Source organism: Colletotrichum abscissum, assembly GCF_030869225.1.
Source record: "Colletotrichum abscissum strain IMI 504890 chromosome Unknown Scaffold_44.1, whole genome shotgun sequence".
Classification (NCBI taxonomy): domain Eukaryota; kingdom Fungi; phylum Ascomycota; class Sordariomycetes; order Glomerellales; family Glomerellaceae; genus Colletotrichum; species Colletotrichum abscissum.
Window position 1 is genome coordinate 361,420 of NW_026850365.1, and position 16,402 is coordinate 377,821.

General features: G+C 52.5%; 5 protein-coding genes across 5 annotated transcripts; 3 read left to right on the forward strand and 2 right to left on the reverse strand.

The window, feature by feature from the left end:
- Positions 1-512: 512 nt before the first annotated feature.
- Positions 513-2,697, forward strand: CABS01_13406 (iron-sulfur cluster transporter ATM1; the record flags this gene model as incomplete). The annotated part of the gene is made up of 2 exons (XM_060546749.1): positions 513-2,562; positions 2,615-2,697. The coding sequence occupies 2 exons, from the start codon at positions 513-515 to the stop codon at positions 2,695-2,697; spliced, it is 2,133 nt and encodes a 710-aa protein (XP_060395081.1).
- Positions 2,698-2,786: 89 nt separating this feature from the next.
- On the reverse strand, positions 2,787-7,925 carry CABS01_13407 (uncharacterized protein; the record flags this gene model as incomplete). Its single annotated transcript, XM_060546750.1, has 10 exons — positions 2,787-3,177; positions 3,234-4,365; positions 4,605-5,177; positions 5,407-5,467; positions 5,609-5,969; positions 6,039-6,319; positions 6,371-6,534; positions 6,590-7,010; positions 7,078-7,117; positions 7,216-7,925. The coding sequence occupies 10 exons, from the start codon at positions 7,923-7,925 to the stop codon at positions 2,787-2,789; spliced, it is 4,134 nt and encodes a 1,377-aa protein (XP_060395082.1).
- Positions 7,926-8,993: 1,068 nt separating this feature from the next.
- CABS01_13408 (NAD dependent epimerase/dehydratase) lies at positions 8,994-10,268 on the forward strand (the record flags this gene model as incomplete). Its single annotated transcript, XM_060546751.1, has 3 exons — positions 8,994-9,246; positions 9,363-9,743; positions 9,835-10,268. 3 exons carry the CDS (start codon positions 8,994-8,996, stop codon positions 10,266-10,268), a joined length of 1,068 nt encoding a protein of 355 aa, XP_060395083.1.
- Positions 10,269-10,845: 577 nt separating this feature from the next.
- Positions 10,846-12,656, forward strand: CABS01_13409 (uncharacterized protein; the record flags this gene model as incomplete). Its single annotated transcript, XM_060546752.1, has 3 exons — positions 10,846-11,855; positions 11,920-12,380; positions 12,436-12,656. 3 exons carry the CDS (start codon positions 10,846-10,848, stop codon positions 12,654-12,656), a joined length of 1,692 nt encoding a protein of 563 aa, XP_060395084.1.
- Positions 12,657-12,906: 250 nt separating this feature from the next.
- Positions 12,907-14,724, reverse strand: CABS01_13410 (uncharacterized protein; the record flags this gene model as incomplete). Its single annotated transcript, XM_060546753.1, has 1 exon — positions 12,907-14,724. One exon carries the CDS (start codon positions 14,722-14,724, stop codon positions 12,907-12,909), a length of 1,818 nt encoding a protein of 605 aa, XP_060395085.1.
- Between the last annotated feature and the right edge of the window lie 1,678 nt (positions 14,725-16,402).

Genomic DNA, 16,402 nt, shown 5'->3' on the forward strand with positions numbered 1-16,402 from the left:
CTTCTTCCTATTCTGCCACGGGAATGATCGGTGAGCATTCTCGGTGTGCCCGCAGACCTTGGTCCGTGACTGGTGAGTCTCGGTAAGAAATTGCGCACCTTGTTGTGCTCGGTGTGCTCGGTGTGCCTGTATGGAGCCAATCGGGCGGGCTCTCAAGGTGCCTTAGGCGCCGGCGATTGCATCATCCCGGCCGAGGCGCTCGACAATGCCGAGCCCGGTGCTTGCGACTTTTACGCCTCGTTGTGCATCATCGCCGCGTTTGACACCCAACCACGTACAATCCGGTTGACGTTCCCCTCCCGCATCATCCGGAAACCACGATTGGCCTCATGTTTGCTGTCTGAACTCTTCAATTGTGGTGAGTTGCGCCAATCTCCGCCGACCTATGCCCGTGATCGGATCGTTTATCGATAGCTCGGCTCAGCCCCCTTCACCCCGCCATTCGCTGACACGTCTCTCACCGCAGACCCCACGAGGAAGATGATCGAGTTGCGGCGCAGGGCACGATTACGATGATCATCCGAGCCGTCACCAAGGCTCCTTTGGCCTGCCCTCGAGGCATCTCCCACACCCAATTCTACCGACCGGCATGGCTTCCTCAAAGCCCCCGGGCCCCCATCCGCATCTTCCAAACGAGTGCACCTTCGAGACGCGACCAACCCAAGCCGCCGACGACGGCAAAGATCGATAATGGCGCCGACAAGACCACGGCACAGCTCTCCAAGGCAGAACCTGCCAAGGCGAAGAAGAGTACGGCCGTCGATCCTCTTGCAACGCCAGAAAAGTCTACACAGGAGCAGCGCAAGGCCGACTGGGCCATCATGAAGGAGATGTCGCGATACTTGTGGCCCAAGGACAGTTTGAGCACAAAGTTCCGCGTCGGACTGGCTGTTTCCTTGTTGATTGGCGCAAAGGTCCTGAACGTGCAGGTTCCCTTCTACTTCAAGAGCATCGTGGATTCTATGAATGTCGACTTTGGCGCAACTGGCGGCACGGCGGTGACAATCGCGGGGAGTATGATCTTGGCATACGGTGCGACGAGGATAGGCGCCACAATCTTCCAGGAGCTCCGAAACGCCGTCTTTGCTTCCGTTGCTCAGAAGGCCATCCGGCGAGTCGCTTGCAACGTCTTTGATCATTTGCTGCGGCTGGACCTCAGCTTCCATCTGTCCAAGCAGACTGGTGGACTGACAAGGGCGATTGATCGCGGTACCAAGGGCATCAGCTTCTTGCTGACGAGCATGGTCTTCCACATTCTCCCCACTGCACTGGAAATCTCGATGGTCTGCGGTATCCTGACGTACCAGTATGGCGCCAAGTTCGCCGCCATTACGGTACTCACCATGGTTGGATACACGGCCTTCACCATCTGGACGACAGCTTGGAGAACAAAGTTCAGGAGACAAGCAAACGCGGCCGATAACAAGGCATCGACAGTTGCCGTAGACTCGCTGATCAACTACGAGGCTGTCAAGTACTTCAACAACGAGAAGTTCGAGGTCGCGAGATACGATCAGGCCCTCCAGGTCTACGAGAAGAGCTCCATCAAAGTCGCAACTTCGCTAGCCTTCCTCAACAGTGGACAAAACATCATCTTCTCCTCGGCGCTGACAGCCATGATGTATCTGGCTGCTAACGGTGTTGCCCAAGGCACGCTTACTGTCGGTGACCTCGTCATGGTCAACCAGCTCGTGTTCCAGCTCTCCGTACCCCTCAACTTCCTTGGTTCCGTCTACCGTGAGCTTCGCCAGTCATTGCTCGACATGGAGACACTGTTCAACCTGCAAAAGGTCAACGTCTCCATCAAGGACGCGCCCGACGCCAAACCCTTGGCTCTGTCCAAGGGTGGACAAATTAGATTCGAAAACGTCACCTTTGGCTACCACCCCGATCGCCCCATCCTCCGCAACCTGTCGCTTACCATCCCGGCTGGCAAGAAGGTCGCCGTCGTCGGTCCTAGCGGCTGCGGAAAATCTACCTTGCTCCGACTCCTCTTCCGTTCGTACGACGCGCAGTCTGGCCGCATCTTTGTCGACGATCAGGATATTCGCCAAGTCCAGGTGGACTCTCTCCGCCGGGCCATTGGCGTTGTTCCCCAGGACACTCCGCTTTTTAACGACACCATCGAGCACAACATCCGATATGGCGACATGTCAGCACCCCCGGAGCGCGTCATCGCCGCCGCTCAGCGCGCACGCATCCACGAAATCATTGAGCGGTTCCCCGATGGATACCAGACGAAGGTGGGAGAGCGTGGCTTGATGATTTCCGGCGGAGAAAAGCAGCGTCTGGCCGTCAGCAGACTCCTTCTCAAGGACCCGCCTCTGCTCTTCTTCGATGAGGCCACCAGCGCGTTGGATACCCACACCGAGCAGGCTCTTATGCTCAACATTAACAGCATTCTTCGTGAAAAGGCACGGACCAGTGTATTCGTAGCCCACAGACTGCGCACCATTTTCGACGCGGACCTCATCATCGTACTGAAGGAGGGCAACGTAGCCGAGATGGGTACCCATCGTGAACTTATTGACAGGGGCGGACTCTATGCTGAGCTCTGGAGTGGTAAGTCGCTCGCCTGCATTGGTGGTGATAATCTGACTGACGTCTTGTGTAGCTCAGGAAACCCTGTTCGATGCCGATGGCCAAGAACGCGAGCAACCAGAGGAGGATACGAAGAAGCCACCTGCGGCACGCTAAAGATACCATGTCCATTCAGTTTTTTATTCGAGACCATAGCAAGCATCCCGCTTTACCTCAACCTAGAAACTGCCTCTGCTTCGTGAATGCTATGGCCGAAAGAGACTATCGTCCGTCTTCTTCCTAGGAACTCTGCCCTTTCGCCGCCGCTGCCGTGCGGATAGATACGACATTCGATATCTCCACCCGGTGACGCTGGCTCGTCCATGATTTGGCAACCAGGTATCTTTTGGTTCCGCCGTACTCGTCCAAGTCGGTATCTCCTCATTCAAGAAATCATGGGGGGCTGTACTCTTGTCGGCCGATCTCAGCGTCCTGTTTGCCCATCCCGCGATCATATCCCACTTGTAGCCATACAGAAATGCTAACCCTATGACCCCAAACGTGACGGGGAGGGCCGAGATCCAGAAGATCTTTTGGTCATAGTTGGTATCTCTGATGTCGGTCGTATTCATTCCGAAAAAGCTCGTGACGAATGACCTAAATCTTGTGATCAGCCCCAAAAGTTCAACAACTCAAGGTGAAAGTTGACCTACAATGGCAAGAAGAACAAGGTAACTATGGTAAACACCCGAATCGCCTTTCCATGGCCCTCGTCAAGGACTTCGATTCTCTGCTTCGTCTCGTCTCTCAACACCCTCACCTTCTTCCGAAGAACTCCAAGCGCCCTATCGCGCTCCGCCAAGCGTCGCTGCTGTCTGCGCACGCACTTGCTCTCGAGTCTGAACAGAGATTTTCGTTCCTTATAGTAGATCCAGTCGGTCGTGGGGTACTTGAAATTTAACGGGGAAAAGAGCCTCTGGTACGCCCTCAATAGTCCTTGCTGCGAAGCGACCACCATCTGCAAAGCCTCCAACTCCTCTTCGAGAGTATGGATCTCTACAAAAGCCTGCCGCTTCGGCTTTCGGTTGGTGTTGAAACGGAGTTTGGCAGTGTAGTTCCGGTAGTGACTGATGAGATCGACCTTTTCGTTGGTGCCTCGCTTGGAGATGTTATTCTGCAGATTGCTGATCAGCGCAACTGCCAGGAACTCGGGGCCTATTGGTGCGATAATGATCCTGTCCATGTCACCTCTACTGGTTCCCAATAGGATGATGTCCTCCTTCGCTCGGTCGAGGTGATTGCGAACACGCTCTGAGATTGCTGCCGCATTCCTCTTGAGATCCATCAAGCGTCGCTCAGCATGACGGCCGTATAACGAATCAGGAGTGACAGTGAGTCTGTTCATCCAGGAAATCTCCTTGGCTTTCAGTACGAAAAGGCCAACGATCCGCTCAAAGGCCTCAACTAGGCTATTGGGCAGATGAGGTCGGCTGTCATGGCAGTTGACCGAGTCTCCCAGGCTAGTCACGCTCATGACCAGCTTGTGCAGCTCCTCTGTCCGGTCAACCATGTCTAGTAACTCTTCATAGAATAGCTCTAGACACGAAACCACTTCGTTCCTAGGAGCTTCCTTCGATCTGACAGTCCGGGATTCTTCGACTGTATGGCGGCGGATCCAAACGAAACAGGGATCATCAAATACCCGGTCCCTTCTCGCTTGGTACAGACATGGAGTTCTCATGTGAACCTTGTGCCAATGGTCGAGTGCTTCTTCTGGTGACAAGTATCGTTTCACCTTGTCGCACTCATCGCAATCGCCTAGAGCTCTTGAGCCTGAAACTGAGGCTGACTCTCCTGGCGGAAAGGGGGTAGTAGGCCGTGTTATAAACCAGAAAAGCTGATCCGTTCCTTTCATCTCATCGATCGACCACTGAAGCCCCTGAAGGGTGTTAGTTTAGACACTAACGTTTGCATTTTGCTTTAAGCCCTCACCCTCAATATTGCGTCGACTGAGCCCCAGTATCGTTTACAGACCGGATGATGGACGAGACGCCCCTCGTCGGGAAGAAAGGCGCTGAGCATACTTTGAGAAACGCTAAATATTCTCGACAGGAGGAATGATTCATGGTCCTCTTTGGAATCCATCAGTTTCCAAAGATCATTACCAGATCGGAGATCTTCGCTTGATGAATTGTGTATAGGGTGGCCGAAGTGTGTGTTGGGTTCAACCTTCGGGTCCAACTCATCTTCTTCGTTCTCGGTAGACCCAAACAACGTCGACGCTGGAGCTACAAGGCTTCCAGTAGACCCCTCATGTTCAATGCTGGTCTCTAGGTCTGGTTCCTGTAGATCGGCGTCAACTACAGAGTTTGAGCCTGGATTGACGTCCGGCCTCGAGTTAGTCTGCGCCACGCCCTCAGTTGCCTCTCCAGTTGGTTTGGGAGGAGATAATTGTAGCATGCTAGCTAGCCGCTGCGTAAGCTCGCCCTTGGTACATTCGAAAGAAGCCTTGTACCATTTTCCCATTCTATCCGACTCGATAGTCGCATTCAGATTACCCAGTAGCTGAGTAAGGGTCTTTTCAATCTCGGACTGTGATCTCTTGTCGTCGTCCCATGTTAGTCTCCAGGCAAGAAACGGTACAAAGTTGAGATCGCCTAGATCCAGTGGCGGTAAGCTTGTGGAGAGAAAACTTGTTCCAAATCCCCGATCGGGAGTTTGTCTGGTCCACGAGCCATTGAAAGAACTTGCGTCACTGCGTGTTCTTCTGAACTGCTCCTGATCAGTGAGCCAAGATGGAAGTGGCTCTGCTTCTAAAGGAGATTCGCGGGCATAAGTAAAGCTTGGAGTTCTTGAACGGCTTCGACGTCGTCTATGACGTGATACAGGAACGTCGGACGTGAGATTCGATCTCAAACTCCTCGTTGACATAGATCGAGTTGTTTGTCTGTGAATTCGTGGGAGAGTAAATCTTCTTTCTTCAACAACCTCGACATATGGCTGGCCAGGCTGTAATCGTGGGCTACCAGTCTGCACGAGGTAACCATTGTCAGCTTCGTCTCGTCATGCAAATGATGTAATTACGTACTGTTTGACTCGTCTGATCCGATTCTTCTGTTTCCTTTTTAAGCTTGAAGAGCCTCGGGGCTTCAGCACCCTCAAGCGAGACAGATGACTCAAAGTTGGCCATGTTTCTCATCCTAAAGCTTGTTTCCGACATGGATGTAGTCAAGTCAACAGTGCCATCGAGTGATGAATTATCAACGCCCAAGTGTGAGTCAAATGACAGGGTTGAAGTTTCAAACGTGTCGCTTCCTACCTGGTCTAACCCGTCTTCTGAAGGGCTCGGAGAGTCACCACCATATTCCCACATACCGGGATGCAGTACCATCTGCATATCCATGTCGATCGGATTCAGGTTTGTGGCTCTCGAGTCGGACCTGAATGAACTAGGTGAATGGTGGAGAATCATCAGTACATATGGCGCACAAAAACGTAAGATCTCATTCATATCCTACCTCCGGCGCGACGCTCTGCGGCTGCCCAGATTGCTCCTGCTCCCCGCAGTGAGGAGCTTTTCCGACAGGGCAAGGAATTCCTCATTGGGTCTCCGCTGCGCCTCGTGTTTCTCTCGGATTCCGAAGACATAGTCCTCGATCGTCTCGCTCGCAAGTAAGTTCAGCCAGATATCTGCTGTGATTATGCCCCAATAATCGTTGACTAGCACGTAAGCAGCTGCATTTACAGGACCTTGCCCCTTAAGTGCCAGTGCCACCGCATGCTTGAGGAAGTCCTCCAACTCTTAGTAAAATTCCTAGTAGGATGAAGCTGGTGTCAACCGTGAACTCACTGCATATTTCCAATCGGCTTTAACGACAACATGATACCGACACATGTCTTGTTCGTTAATGAGCCTGACGGTGTAAAGTCCTGCAGATGATTTCGTCCGGTCAATCTTGATCAGATTTTGTTGTATCTCTGGCGACAAGAGTTCTGAGAAGGTGACGATCAGGTCTGATATAGTCAGGAAGTGTAAGCGAGTGCCTTATTTAGTAAATGGAAAGCTTACCTGCACCAACTATTAGGGTCCAAATTTGCGGAACCTTCAATTTGGTCGGTCCATCCTCGTCGAGCTTGAAGTTTCGTCCTCGAGAGTCATTATTGGGCTGTGTTTCGTCGTCATAGCCATAGAGAACTTCTCGAAGACTCCTCATATAGTGCTTCCCGGGGAATTTTTTGGCTGAGCGCCTGTCGGTAAGAAGAAGATGAGGTGAAGAGATGAAGACTACAGGTTCGGTATCAGAGGCGTCTTCGTCTGCATAGACCCCAAGTGAGCTGTTGTATCTCCCAATGTATTGGATCATTGAGCCAGGTTCGAGGTAAGAGCCATTTTCTGAAGATCTCTCACATTTCGCAGTGACTTCTTTGAGAACTGTAAGTGCTACTAGCCTAAGTGATTGGGATATATATGGACAGTCTGATATCAGAGTCTTTACTTGTCGGTCAGTGACCACGCTTCTGTGTTTGTGAAGTTGCTCACGATTGTTCAAAGCTTACCTCCATAGTCGCAACATTCAAGGACTCGGACTGTACGTGTCTAAGGTATTTCTTTGTCAGTTTTGACATTTGCCTCATGATTTGGGTTATTCTCACAGCCATCTTAACCGAACAAGGGATTCATCTGTACCCCCAAACTCGTAGTCTTCCGGGCAGGCAAGAGTGATCTTTTGGTTGCCGACTCGATCCATATAGAACTCTGCTGCATACGCTGTATTGAGCTCCGTCTTAGCTCCATTAATGAGATCTGACTTTTCTTGATTCCAAGCCAGAAGCTTTCCGGCAGTAGAGTTCATGTCATTGTCCATGGACGATTTTGTGCTGTTCAGATTTAGAACCCCTGAGTAGATCACTGGACCTTCGAGATTGTGCCAGTCCCAATCCGTGTCATCTAGCGTCGACTCTTCATCCTCGTTCCCAGAGAAGTCTCCGATTTCTCCCGTCTCTAGATGCGGCGTCTCTGTATCAGGGGCATTGACGTTGATCCAGTCAAAGCCTTGATCTTTATCTCGGGGGCCCGTCTCACCGCTATCGCCGACTTCAGAAGTCCCTTGATCTGAGCTTCGGATTCTGTTGCTGAGTTCAAGAAGTTCCTCGATGTGATTCTGTCCGAGCGCCAGCTGAACAATAATGGTGTCTCCATCTTCGGCAAAGGAGTATCCAAGATGTATCAATGCGCGCTTGGAAACAATCCGTGAAGGAATCCGCGTCGTGCCACGTTTTGGGCGAGAGTCACGTTGAAAGGAACTGACACTGGGCGTTGGTGACCGGGAAGGCGATTCCGGGGAGTCTGACCAATCATCGAACCCATCCTCTTCAAAACGGATCTGCTTGGGCTTGGTGGCCATGTCTGCGGCGGCAAGGGAGAGTTACTAAGCATGAAATGTTTTGGCGCTGGAAGCCGTTCGTTGGTAGGTCCGATGGCTTCCGCTACGCAAGGCTCAGAGGCCAACCCATCGCGGCGGTCAGTGATAATTGAAGCTCGATAGATTTAGTGCTGATGGATTTTGCGATAGCCATATTTTTCGCAGCCTTGCTTACTTAGGACGCTGCTTGAGCTAACCTCAGCTAGGGTTCAGCTTTGCAAGGGTTGCATGCATCATGACGCAGCTTCTGGTGCATTTCCTCCACACACCATTGTAGCATCGTGCTCATTCCGCCTGCTTAGAATGATGGCGGGAGATCACCAATATTTTGAAGGAGGGAGACAAAAATTTCTGCGTGCAAATTGGCGCTGAGGTCAAATCTAACTTGTTTCCGCGAAACCCAACAATATTCGCTTTCTAATGACAAGTAAGGGGCCAAGACAAGTTGCTGACTTCACATCCACTTTATTCAAATTCTGAGCAGCATATTGAGGTTCGAGTCAACACTTGTACGGATGGTCGACGCGTTGAGAATGGATACTTGTGGACTCGTCTAAGAAGAAGATGATAGCTTTCATCGGAACAAGCAGCATTCGAGGCTTTCAACCCACACAACATCCAACAATTCCTCGTTAGGTTGTAAACTATTAAGGTTAGATCGATGGAACCATGATGCTTCAGACTAGTTCAGCACTGGCGCCCGAGTCAACTTTTATTGACTTGCGGCTCAAGGTGACGGCGGACAAAACCCACTGCCTCCGTACCATGTTTCGGCGGCATCACGTCGAGCCCGAGTCACCGACCCACTTGACGGAGATGTTTGTTTTCTCCGGCCGGCCACATAACGAGACATTTCTCAACGGCAAAGTCTCTATGATATATGCTAATCCAGATCATATAAGAATATGCCGTCTGAACTATCCTCGAATTCAACTTCCCCTTCTTTTTGTTCACACCACATTATACGTATTTAAACGCAGCTATACGTTACGGCATCTGAACTCAAGCAACAAGACAGACACACGCCAAGTTGCCACTACCGAATTGAGCATGTCGTTCATTGAGAACCCTGCTGTCCCTAAGGGATCAATTGCCGTGATCACTGGCGCTAATGGCTACATTGCGTCTCACATCGCAGACCAGTTCATTCGATATGGACATAAAGTCCGCGGAACGGTCCGTAACCCGAAGAAGAGTGCTTGGCTTGTCCCACACTTTGAGAAGAAGTACGGGGTAGGGAAGTTTGAACTACATGTGGTTCCTGATATGCAGGTTGATGGCGCGTATGATGAGGCTATCAAAGGTAAGTGCTGTTGTGGCCCTCGAGCACGGCGTCAAGCTCCGAGAACCCGCCCTGCTTCATGCATGCACTTTCGAGTGCACCGTTTTCATGTAGGATCATCTGACTTAATATCATAGGGGCGTCAATTTTCGTGCACACTGCTACCGTCATCGATTTCAACGGCGACCCAGCCGAAGTGATTGGAGGTGCAGTGAAATGCGGGATGGTCGCTATCGAGGCAGCATACAAGGAACCAAACATGAAACGGTTCATTCTAACTTCATCAGCCTCAACTCTCATGCCACTCAAGAAGGAAAACTTCTTTGCCCTGAAGGGTCAGACGGTGGATGTGGACACATTTGGTCATGACGCCAAGGAACTGGCTTGGGCACCTCCTCCTTGGGGTGTTGAACACGGCGGAGCGATTTACGGCGCGAGTAAGATGGAGCAAGAGCAAACCATCTGGAAGTTCTACGAAGAGAATAAATCCAATCGGCCAGATATCGTGGTGAACTCGAGTAAGTCGGCGTTTAATACTCTCTGAGGCAACATAGAAGAAGCCTCATTCATGACACGACCGCACGTGCTTACTCTCATCCTCTCTGCTAGTTGTTCCAGACTTCAACTTTGGAAGAAGCATCGACCCGTCTCAAACTGGAGGCTCGTCGTCATTCGGCCTTATTGTCGAACTCTTTGAGGGAAAGACACTTCCTGAGCTTTGGCATCTTCCCCACTTCTTTATCGACGTCGAGGATGATGCTGCCCTACACGTTGCGGCGGCTCTTCTGCCTGATGTCGAGGGTGAACGCATCTTCGCATTTGCCTACCCAATGAACTGGGACATCATCTTGGATATCCTTCGGAAGCAGAATCCGGGCAGGAAGTTTGCCGATAACTTCCACAATGATGAATATCCTGTGACAGTGAAGCCCATTGCGAGGGCAGAGAGCCTGCTGAAGAGGCTGGGCAGGCCGGGTTGGATCTCTTTGGAGCAAAGCATCGCGACCAACACCGAGCACCTGAAGACTCTGGACATTGCATAGACGGGTTTCAACGAGCCTCACAAGAAATCAGACGATATTCGCAACAATATGGGATGCGATGTGATGCACGATAACCGCTCGACCAGGGTCTTGGGACGTCATCAAGGGGAAGATGCTTACGCGCTTACACCCGTTCGTTCATAAAGACGCGGGCTGGGTGCACCCTGAATTAGCGCAATCCTTCGTGCGCACCTCACTGGCCGTATCGGAAACAGAAACAAGCGAGATGATTTGAGTGAAGATGCCGTTGTGTTTGCCATGTGCGGTGACTGTCCACGCGTTCCTGGCTTATGAACCCCTCATTGAGGATTGGCCAGTTATATGCATGTTTTCTTCGATCCTTCAGCTCAAACCTTGGCTATCCATGTTCATGACGAGTTGAACGAGCCTAGTGTAACATTCCCAATCCAGCGATACGCACCGGCAGGATAACTCAAAGCCAAACTTCGGATGATGGAATGGTGCGCCTCCGAGACAAAAACAACGGTCTCTCTACCCCTCACCGACGCCACATCTCTTTTATCATCATCAAGTGCCTCACATATCTTTAGGGTAGTTGCCTGTTAGACAGCTGGCGATGGCTTCGACAAAAACTTCCGAGTCATTTGGCAGCAACCAAGGACTCTTGCAGTCGCTCCAACAACATGCGACATCACCAATCATCACCTGGCTGTTGCTACCGATTATTGGCATAGCTTTCCTGCGCCATGTCTTGCGACCAAAGGCAAACGAGCCCCCGAGCTTGCCGGGTCTCATCCCCTATGTCTCAAACACATATCAGTACATCACCGACAACAGTAGATTCCTCGAGCGTGCCACCGAAGCACTGAAGAAAAGCAGCGTGGTGAAGTTCAACCTCGGCGCCGACACTGTGTACCTGGTTGCAGGCTCTCACAATGTGCAGAAGCTGTTCCGCAACAGCTCGAATAACACGCTCAGCTCGGATAAGTTCATCGTCATGGTCAATGGGCGGGTGCAAGGGATGACTGACGAGGACGTGGCGATAATGTACAACGATAGATCTGGTCGTCTGAAGACCCCGGCTGCGGGAACTGAGAGCATGCCTGAGAATCAGAGGTTCTGGGTCGGCTTGCATCACGTCTTCAACGAGCACCTCTTTCGCGCCGAGGCTACCGCGAAGTTGGCGGAGTCGTTCATTACCTTTTTCGGCGAGAAGCTCGACCAGCAGTCCCGTGATGAGTGGGAAACCTTGCAACTGTTCAAGTATCTTAAAAAGAATATGGCAGAAGCAGCGACGGTCTCGCTTGCAGGGCGAAAGCTGATTGAGGACCATCCGGGATTCGTCGACATCTTCTGGGAATTCGACACGATTGCGATGCAGCTCATGTATGGCCTTCCAACTTGGATTAATCCAAAACCAAAACACATTCAGCGCAAAACCCTAGCCATGATGTCAGACTTTTTGACTGATGCCTGGGCCAAATTTGACTGGAACGGGCCCGATGCCGACGCGGACTGGGAACCGATCTTTGGCTCGAGACTCCAACGTGAGCACTCAAAATTTTGGGAGAAGAAAGGATTCTCGCTTCAATCGCGTGCTGGGATGTACATTGGAAGTATCACAGGGTATGAAACGCAGTTTCTCTCTGGTTGTGGAAGTAACCTGACTGACGTGAAAACTTCCGTGTAGCATCAACTCGAATTCCGTGCCCCAGACGGCTTGGGCTGTTATGGAAGTGATAAAGGATCGGTCACTCTTCCAGGCGGTCCGCCAAGAGGTTGATTCGGTGTCCATCATTGATCCCGAGACTGGGAAGCGAACCTTTGATGTGGCAAAACTAGTTACCCTGCCTTTGCTTCAGTCCATCTACGTGGAGACACTACGAATGCACGTGTCCATCAACATCACTCGTGAAGTTATGGAACCAATGGAATTGGATGGGTATCATCTGAGTAAAGGCTCTTTGGTGCAGGCACCGACGCAGATTGGGCATCGTGAAGAGTCAGTGTGGGGTGTCGAGAGGCACCCTGCGTCGGAATTCTGGGCGGAACGTCATATCAAATTTGTCGAGAAAGAGGATGAGGATGGCAAACTTCAGAGAGTCAAGGAGTTTGCCGTAGCCGGAAGACCGAGCGACTTCTTCCCATATGGTAAGCCGTATACACCCAGTCATCTCCATGGCCCTGGCTAATAAACGTGTTGCAGGTGGTGGTGTGTCCATGTGCCCAGGGCGTTTCTTTGCTAAGCAGGAAATCATGCTGGCTGTCGCTATGATTGCGTCTCGGTTTGATATTGAGTTTGAAGATTGGGTCAACTTTGATGGGTCGCATTCGGAAAGGCCTCCTACGAATGACAAGGCGTATGTAGGTGCGGGAGCTGTACCGCCGGACAGAGACATGCGAATGCGCTGGAGGAAACGGTGGTAAGCAGTTTAGGATCCGATTGAATATGGACATCTATTTCAGTGGATAATTTTGCGAGAACGCGGCGAATAGTGGCATAGATGAGCAAAGCCATTGCGCACTATTTTGAGTTGGACGACTCAATCTATTGTACGTGCACATTGAGGAGAAGGAAAAGGATCGAAGTAGTGCCATTAAGATCATGATCATTATGAGTTAACTAATGAATACAACAAGGTATAGGTACAGTGCTCGCTTTCATCAAACAAATTCCTTAGTTCATACGGTAAACAGCATCCTTCTTGAAGTATCTGCTGATATCGTTGTCCTCGCCGCACTTAGTGCAGGTGTGGAAGACCTTGGCTCCATCATGTCCTGGGCCGTAATGGTCAGGACCCATTCCTTGGGGTCCCGGGCCGGTGGTGCCAGGGACATGAGAAGAGTGCGTACCTTGGTTCAGACCGGAAGATCCAGTGTGTCCTCCGAGACCAGTGCCAGCAACGTTGCTGTGGGTGGTGCCGTGAGTGCCGGTAGGAGACTGGTTGTAGGGATCGAGCATGCTAGTCTTGGGAACGCCGGGCTCATTGCCGGTAAGGCTGGAGCGGTGCTGGTCATGGACGCCACCAGCGTGGGTGCCAGTGACACTCCCATGGGTTCCGGTGACGCCGCCGTGGGTACCGTGGGTGTTGTGCCCAACAGGAGAGTTAACGCCGCCAACAGTGTTATTGCCTCCGAGACCAGACTCATGCAAATCATCGCGGTGATGTCTGTGAGCAGCCTGGCCAGCAGCCACGGCGGCTCCAGCACCAACGCCAGCACCGATACCAGCACCAGCAGCTCCATGTCCGGTGCGCTCACGGCCCATGTCTCTGTCTCTCATGCGAGTGTCGTACGGGTCATTGACGTTGCCGCCGGACAAAGCCGCCTGGGGGTTGTGAGCAGCGCTGTGGACGCCGCTGTAGGGGTCACTGCCGGCACCGCCAACTCCAGCACCGGAGCCGTGGGGGTGAGTAAAGTCGCGACCCTCCATAGAACGGTCGACGCTGGACGCAGGGTCGTGGTGTGTTGACGCCGCGGGGTTGTAGTGTCCTCCACCAACGGCCTGAGGACCTCCATGGCCGACGGCAGATTCATTGGGGCGCAGGGGCAAGTCCTTGTTGAGAGCAGAGCCATCACGGCCGACGTCGCCCCAGTAGGGGTCCTGGGCGTTGGCGCGCTCAGCGTTGGCGAGGTACTCGCCCTTGTAGGGCTTGTTGTGGCCAACACCGTGGCCGACCTCGACACCGGAGTCATGGGGACGGTGGGTGCCAGTGACACCTGCGCCTGGCGCGCCGCGGTGGTCGCGGTCCGAATCAACTCTGGGATCCAGCTTGTTGGCGGCTCTGCCGGAGTGAGGACCGTGAACGCCATCGGGGTCGTTGTAGCCGGTGGTGGTGTTGCCACCGACACCTCCGACACCTCCGGTGGTACCGTGGGGGTTGCTGTGTAGACCTCCGGCGTGGCCGGTGCCGGTGGTGTTGTCGTAGGTGTTGTTGCCAGTCGGACCAGCAGTAGGAGCACCACGGTGGTCGCGATCGGAGTCGACTCTGGGGTCGAGCTTGTTGGCAGCTCTTCCTCCATGCGGGCCGTGGACGCCATCGGGGTCATCGTAGCCCGTGGTGGTGTTGCTGTATCCTGCGGTGTTGCTGCCGGTCAAGCCTCCAGTATGGCCGGTGGTTGTGCCGTGAGTGGTGCCGTGGGTGTTGCCGGTCAAGCCGGAGGTGGGCGCGTCGCGGTGGTCCCGGTCAGAGTCCACTCTCGGATCGGCCTTGTTGGCTACTCTTCCGGCATGGGGGCCGTGAACTCCATCGGGATCATTGTAGCCAGTAGTGGTGTTGCTGGTGTGATGCGTGCCGGTACCGGTGGTACTAGGGATATGGCTTCCGGTAGTGCCGGTGGTGCCTCCGGTGTAGCCACCGGTTGTGGGCTTGGAGGTTCCGGTTGTGGTGGAGTCGGAGGGAAATGCTCCGGGTGGCTGGTCGCCCTCGTATGTGGTCTTTTGAGGGTGGTCGTCGCTGTGGAGGGCGTTCTTGATCTTAGCTCCCAAACCCATGATTCCTGATTGACTTATTGATGTTGTAGAGGTAGCAAAGAGTTATTGTAATAACAAAGTATAAGGTTTAAGGCTCGGGTTTCGGGGTATCAAAGTAGCTTGTGTTTTGTTGTTGGTATCAAATTGTATTGTGGAGGGTTCTTCTGAGTCGATTAAGCCGGGGACAGAGAGCATCAAATACTGCTTCTCGACGCACGATGTTCATCCATTCTCGTCCAATAACCAGCGTGATGTCACCTTCGTCAACTTCTCTAGCCCAGAAGTCCAGACCGTCTTGCCGCCGTCTTCGCAGCATCAGCAGGCCATGTCTCAGCTCCGAATTTTGTTGCTATGAGCTCATGTGGAGTTCCACTGGCAAAAGACTCAGCTTCCGAGCGCAAAACTTCGGTTCGAGAAGCACCTTCATGACGGCGAGGGAGGGATTCATGACGTGAACTGCGGGGATGTGTGATCGAGCTTCCATCCGCTCCCGCAGTAGTGGAAGCTTGTCTCCGGTCTTGGCCGCGCTCCGGCACACGGATCCGAGGAGGTTCGCCCTTGAAAACAGGGAAACGGCCTCTCCACTCACGATGTGGGATGTCCCTCCATTGGCAGTCGTCATTTAGGAGGGGGCGCCACAAGGATACCCGCCACACGGTTACGTTACCCCAGGAAATTCAGGTTTAGCTAGTGCCACAGTGGCTGTCATATGTGGCGTTGTGTGATGGATGGGGATCTGCTGGGTGCAGTATTCAGTCTTGACGGTTCTGACGCTTGAGACCCAGTCAATGGCACCGGCTGACGCGGCGAGAGTCTCTCATTTGTCAAAGTCCTTGACAAAAATCCTGGAAATTGCACGGCCAACAATGGCAGTCTGTGAAGTTAGTGTCACTCAAGCAGAGAGGGGTTTGAGACGAGAATAGCCGATGGCAGTTGTGTGGAGGTAAAGCCCAATTATGACGCGGTTGTGCAACCAACATGAAGATTAACGCAAACAAGCTCATTCTTCGTCCTTGAGAGCTGAATCTTACGCAAGATTGCGCGGAACCAGGAGTATGAGGCGTTCAACACCGTCTGCTACGTGGATTCGAGACAATCGCCAGGCAAAGTCCCTGTCGTTGCCATGCTTCAATTGCCTGCCGCCTGTCTCTTCATTCTCTGGGTGCCTGGCCTTTGCGATCGCTTCTTCTGGCTGTGCCTTGTAAGCGCTAAGCCGTTGATCCATGTACCCTGCCCTGTTGAATGGGTTCATTTGCTCAGTCGCTGTTCCTGATCAGCGGCACCACCCCAATCTTCTTTTCTCCGACCAAACTCAATTCTACGACATGCGGCAGCCTTCCTCGCTTGCATTAACTTCTTATCAAGCAGTACAGCATACGAAACAATGTAACTTGGGGGCCCTCTGAGGCCAAAATCTGATGAGCGTTGGTTCGTCGATGGCATGCCTTCATGTTCAGACTTGGCAAGGGTTGTGCGTAGCTTGCGCCCGAGACAGCAGCCTTTGAGGGATTCTCGTCTCTTTACCCCGCCTGAAATCCTACGCTAAACTCTCTCGTCAGCTTTCTAAATCATGGAGGCTGTCCCTGATGGAGGCGTTCGGTCGCGGGGGAATGCCCATCTCTTTATAATCGTGTTATATCGGGTAGAATGTGCCGTGCGAAATGACTAGTCTCGCGCAAGTTTCTCTGGGATTTCTCTC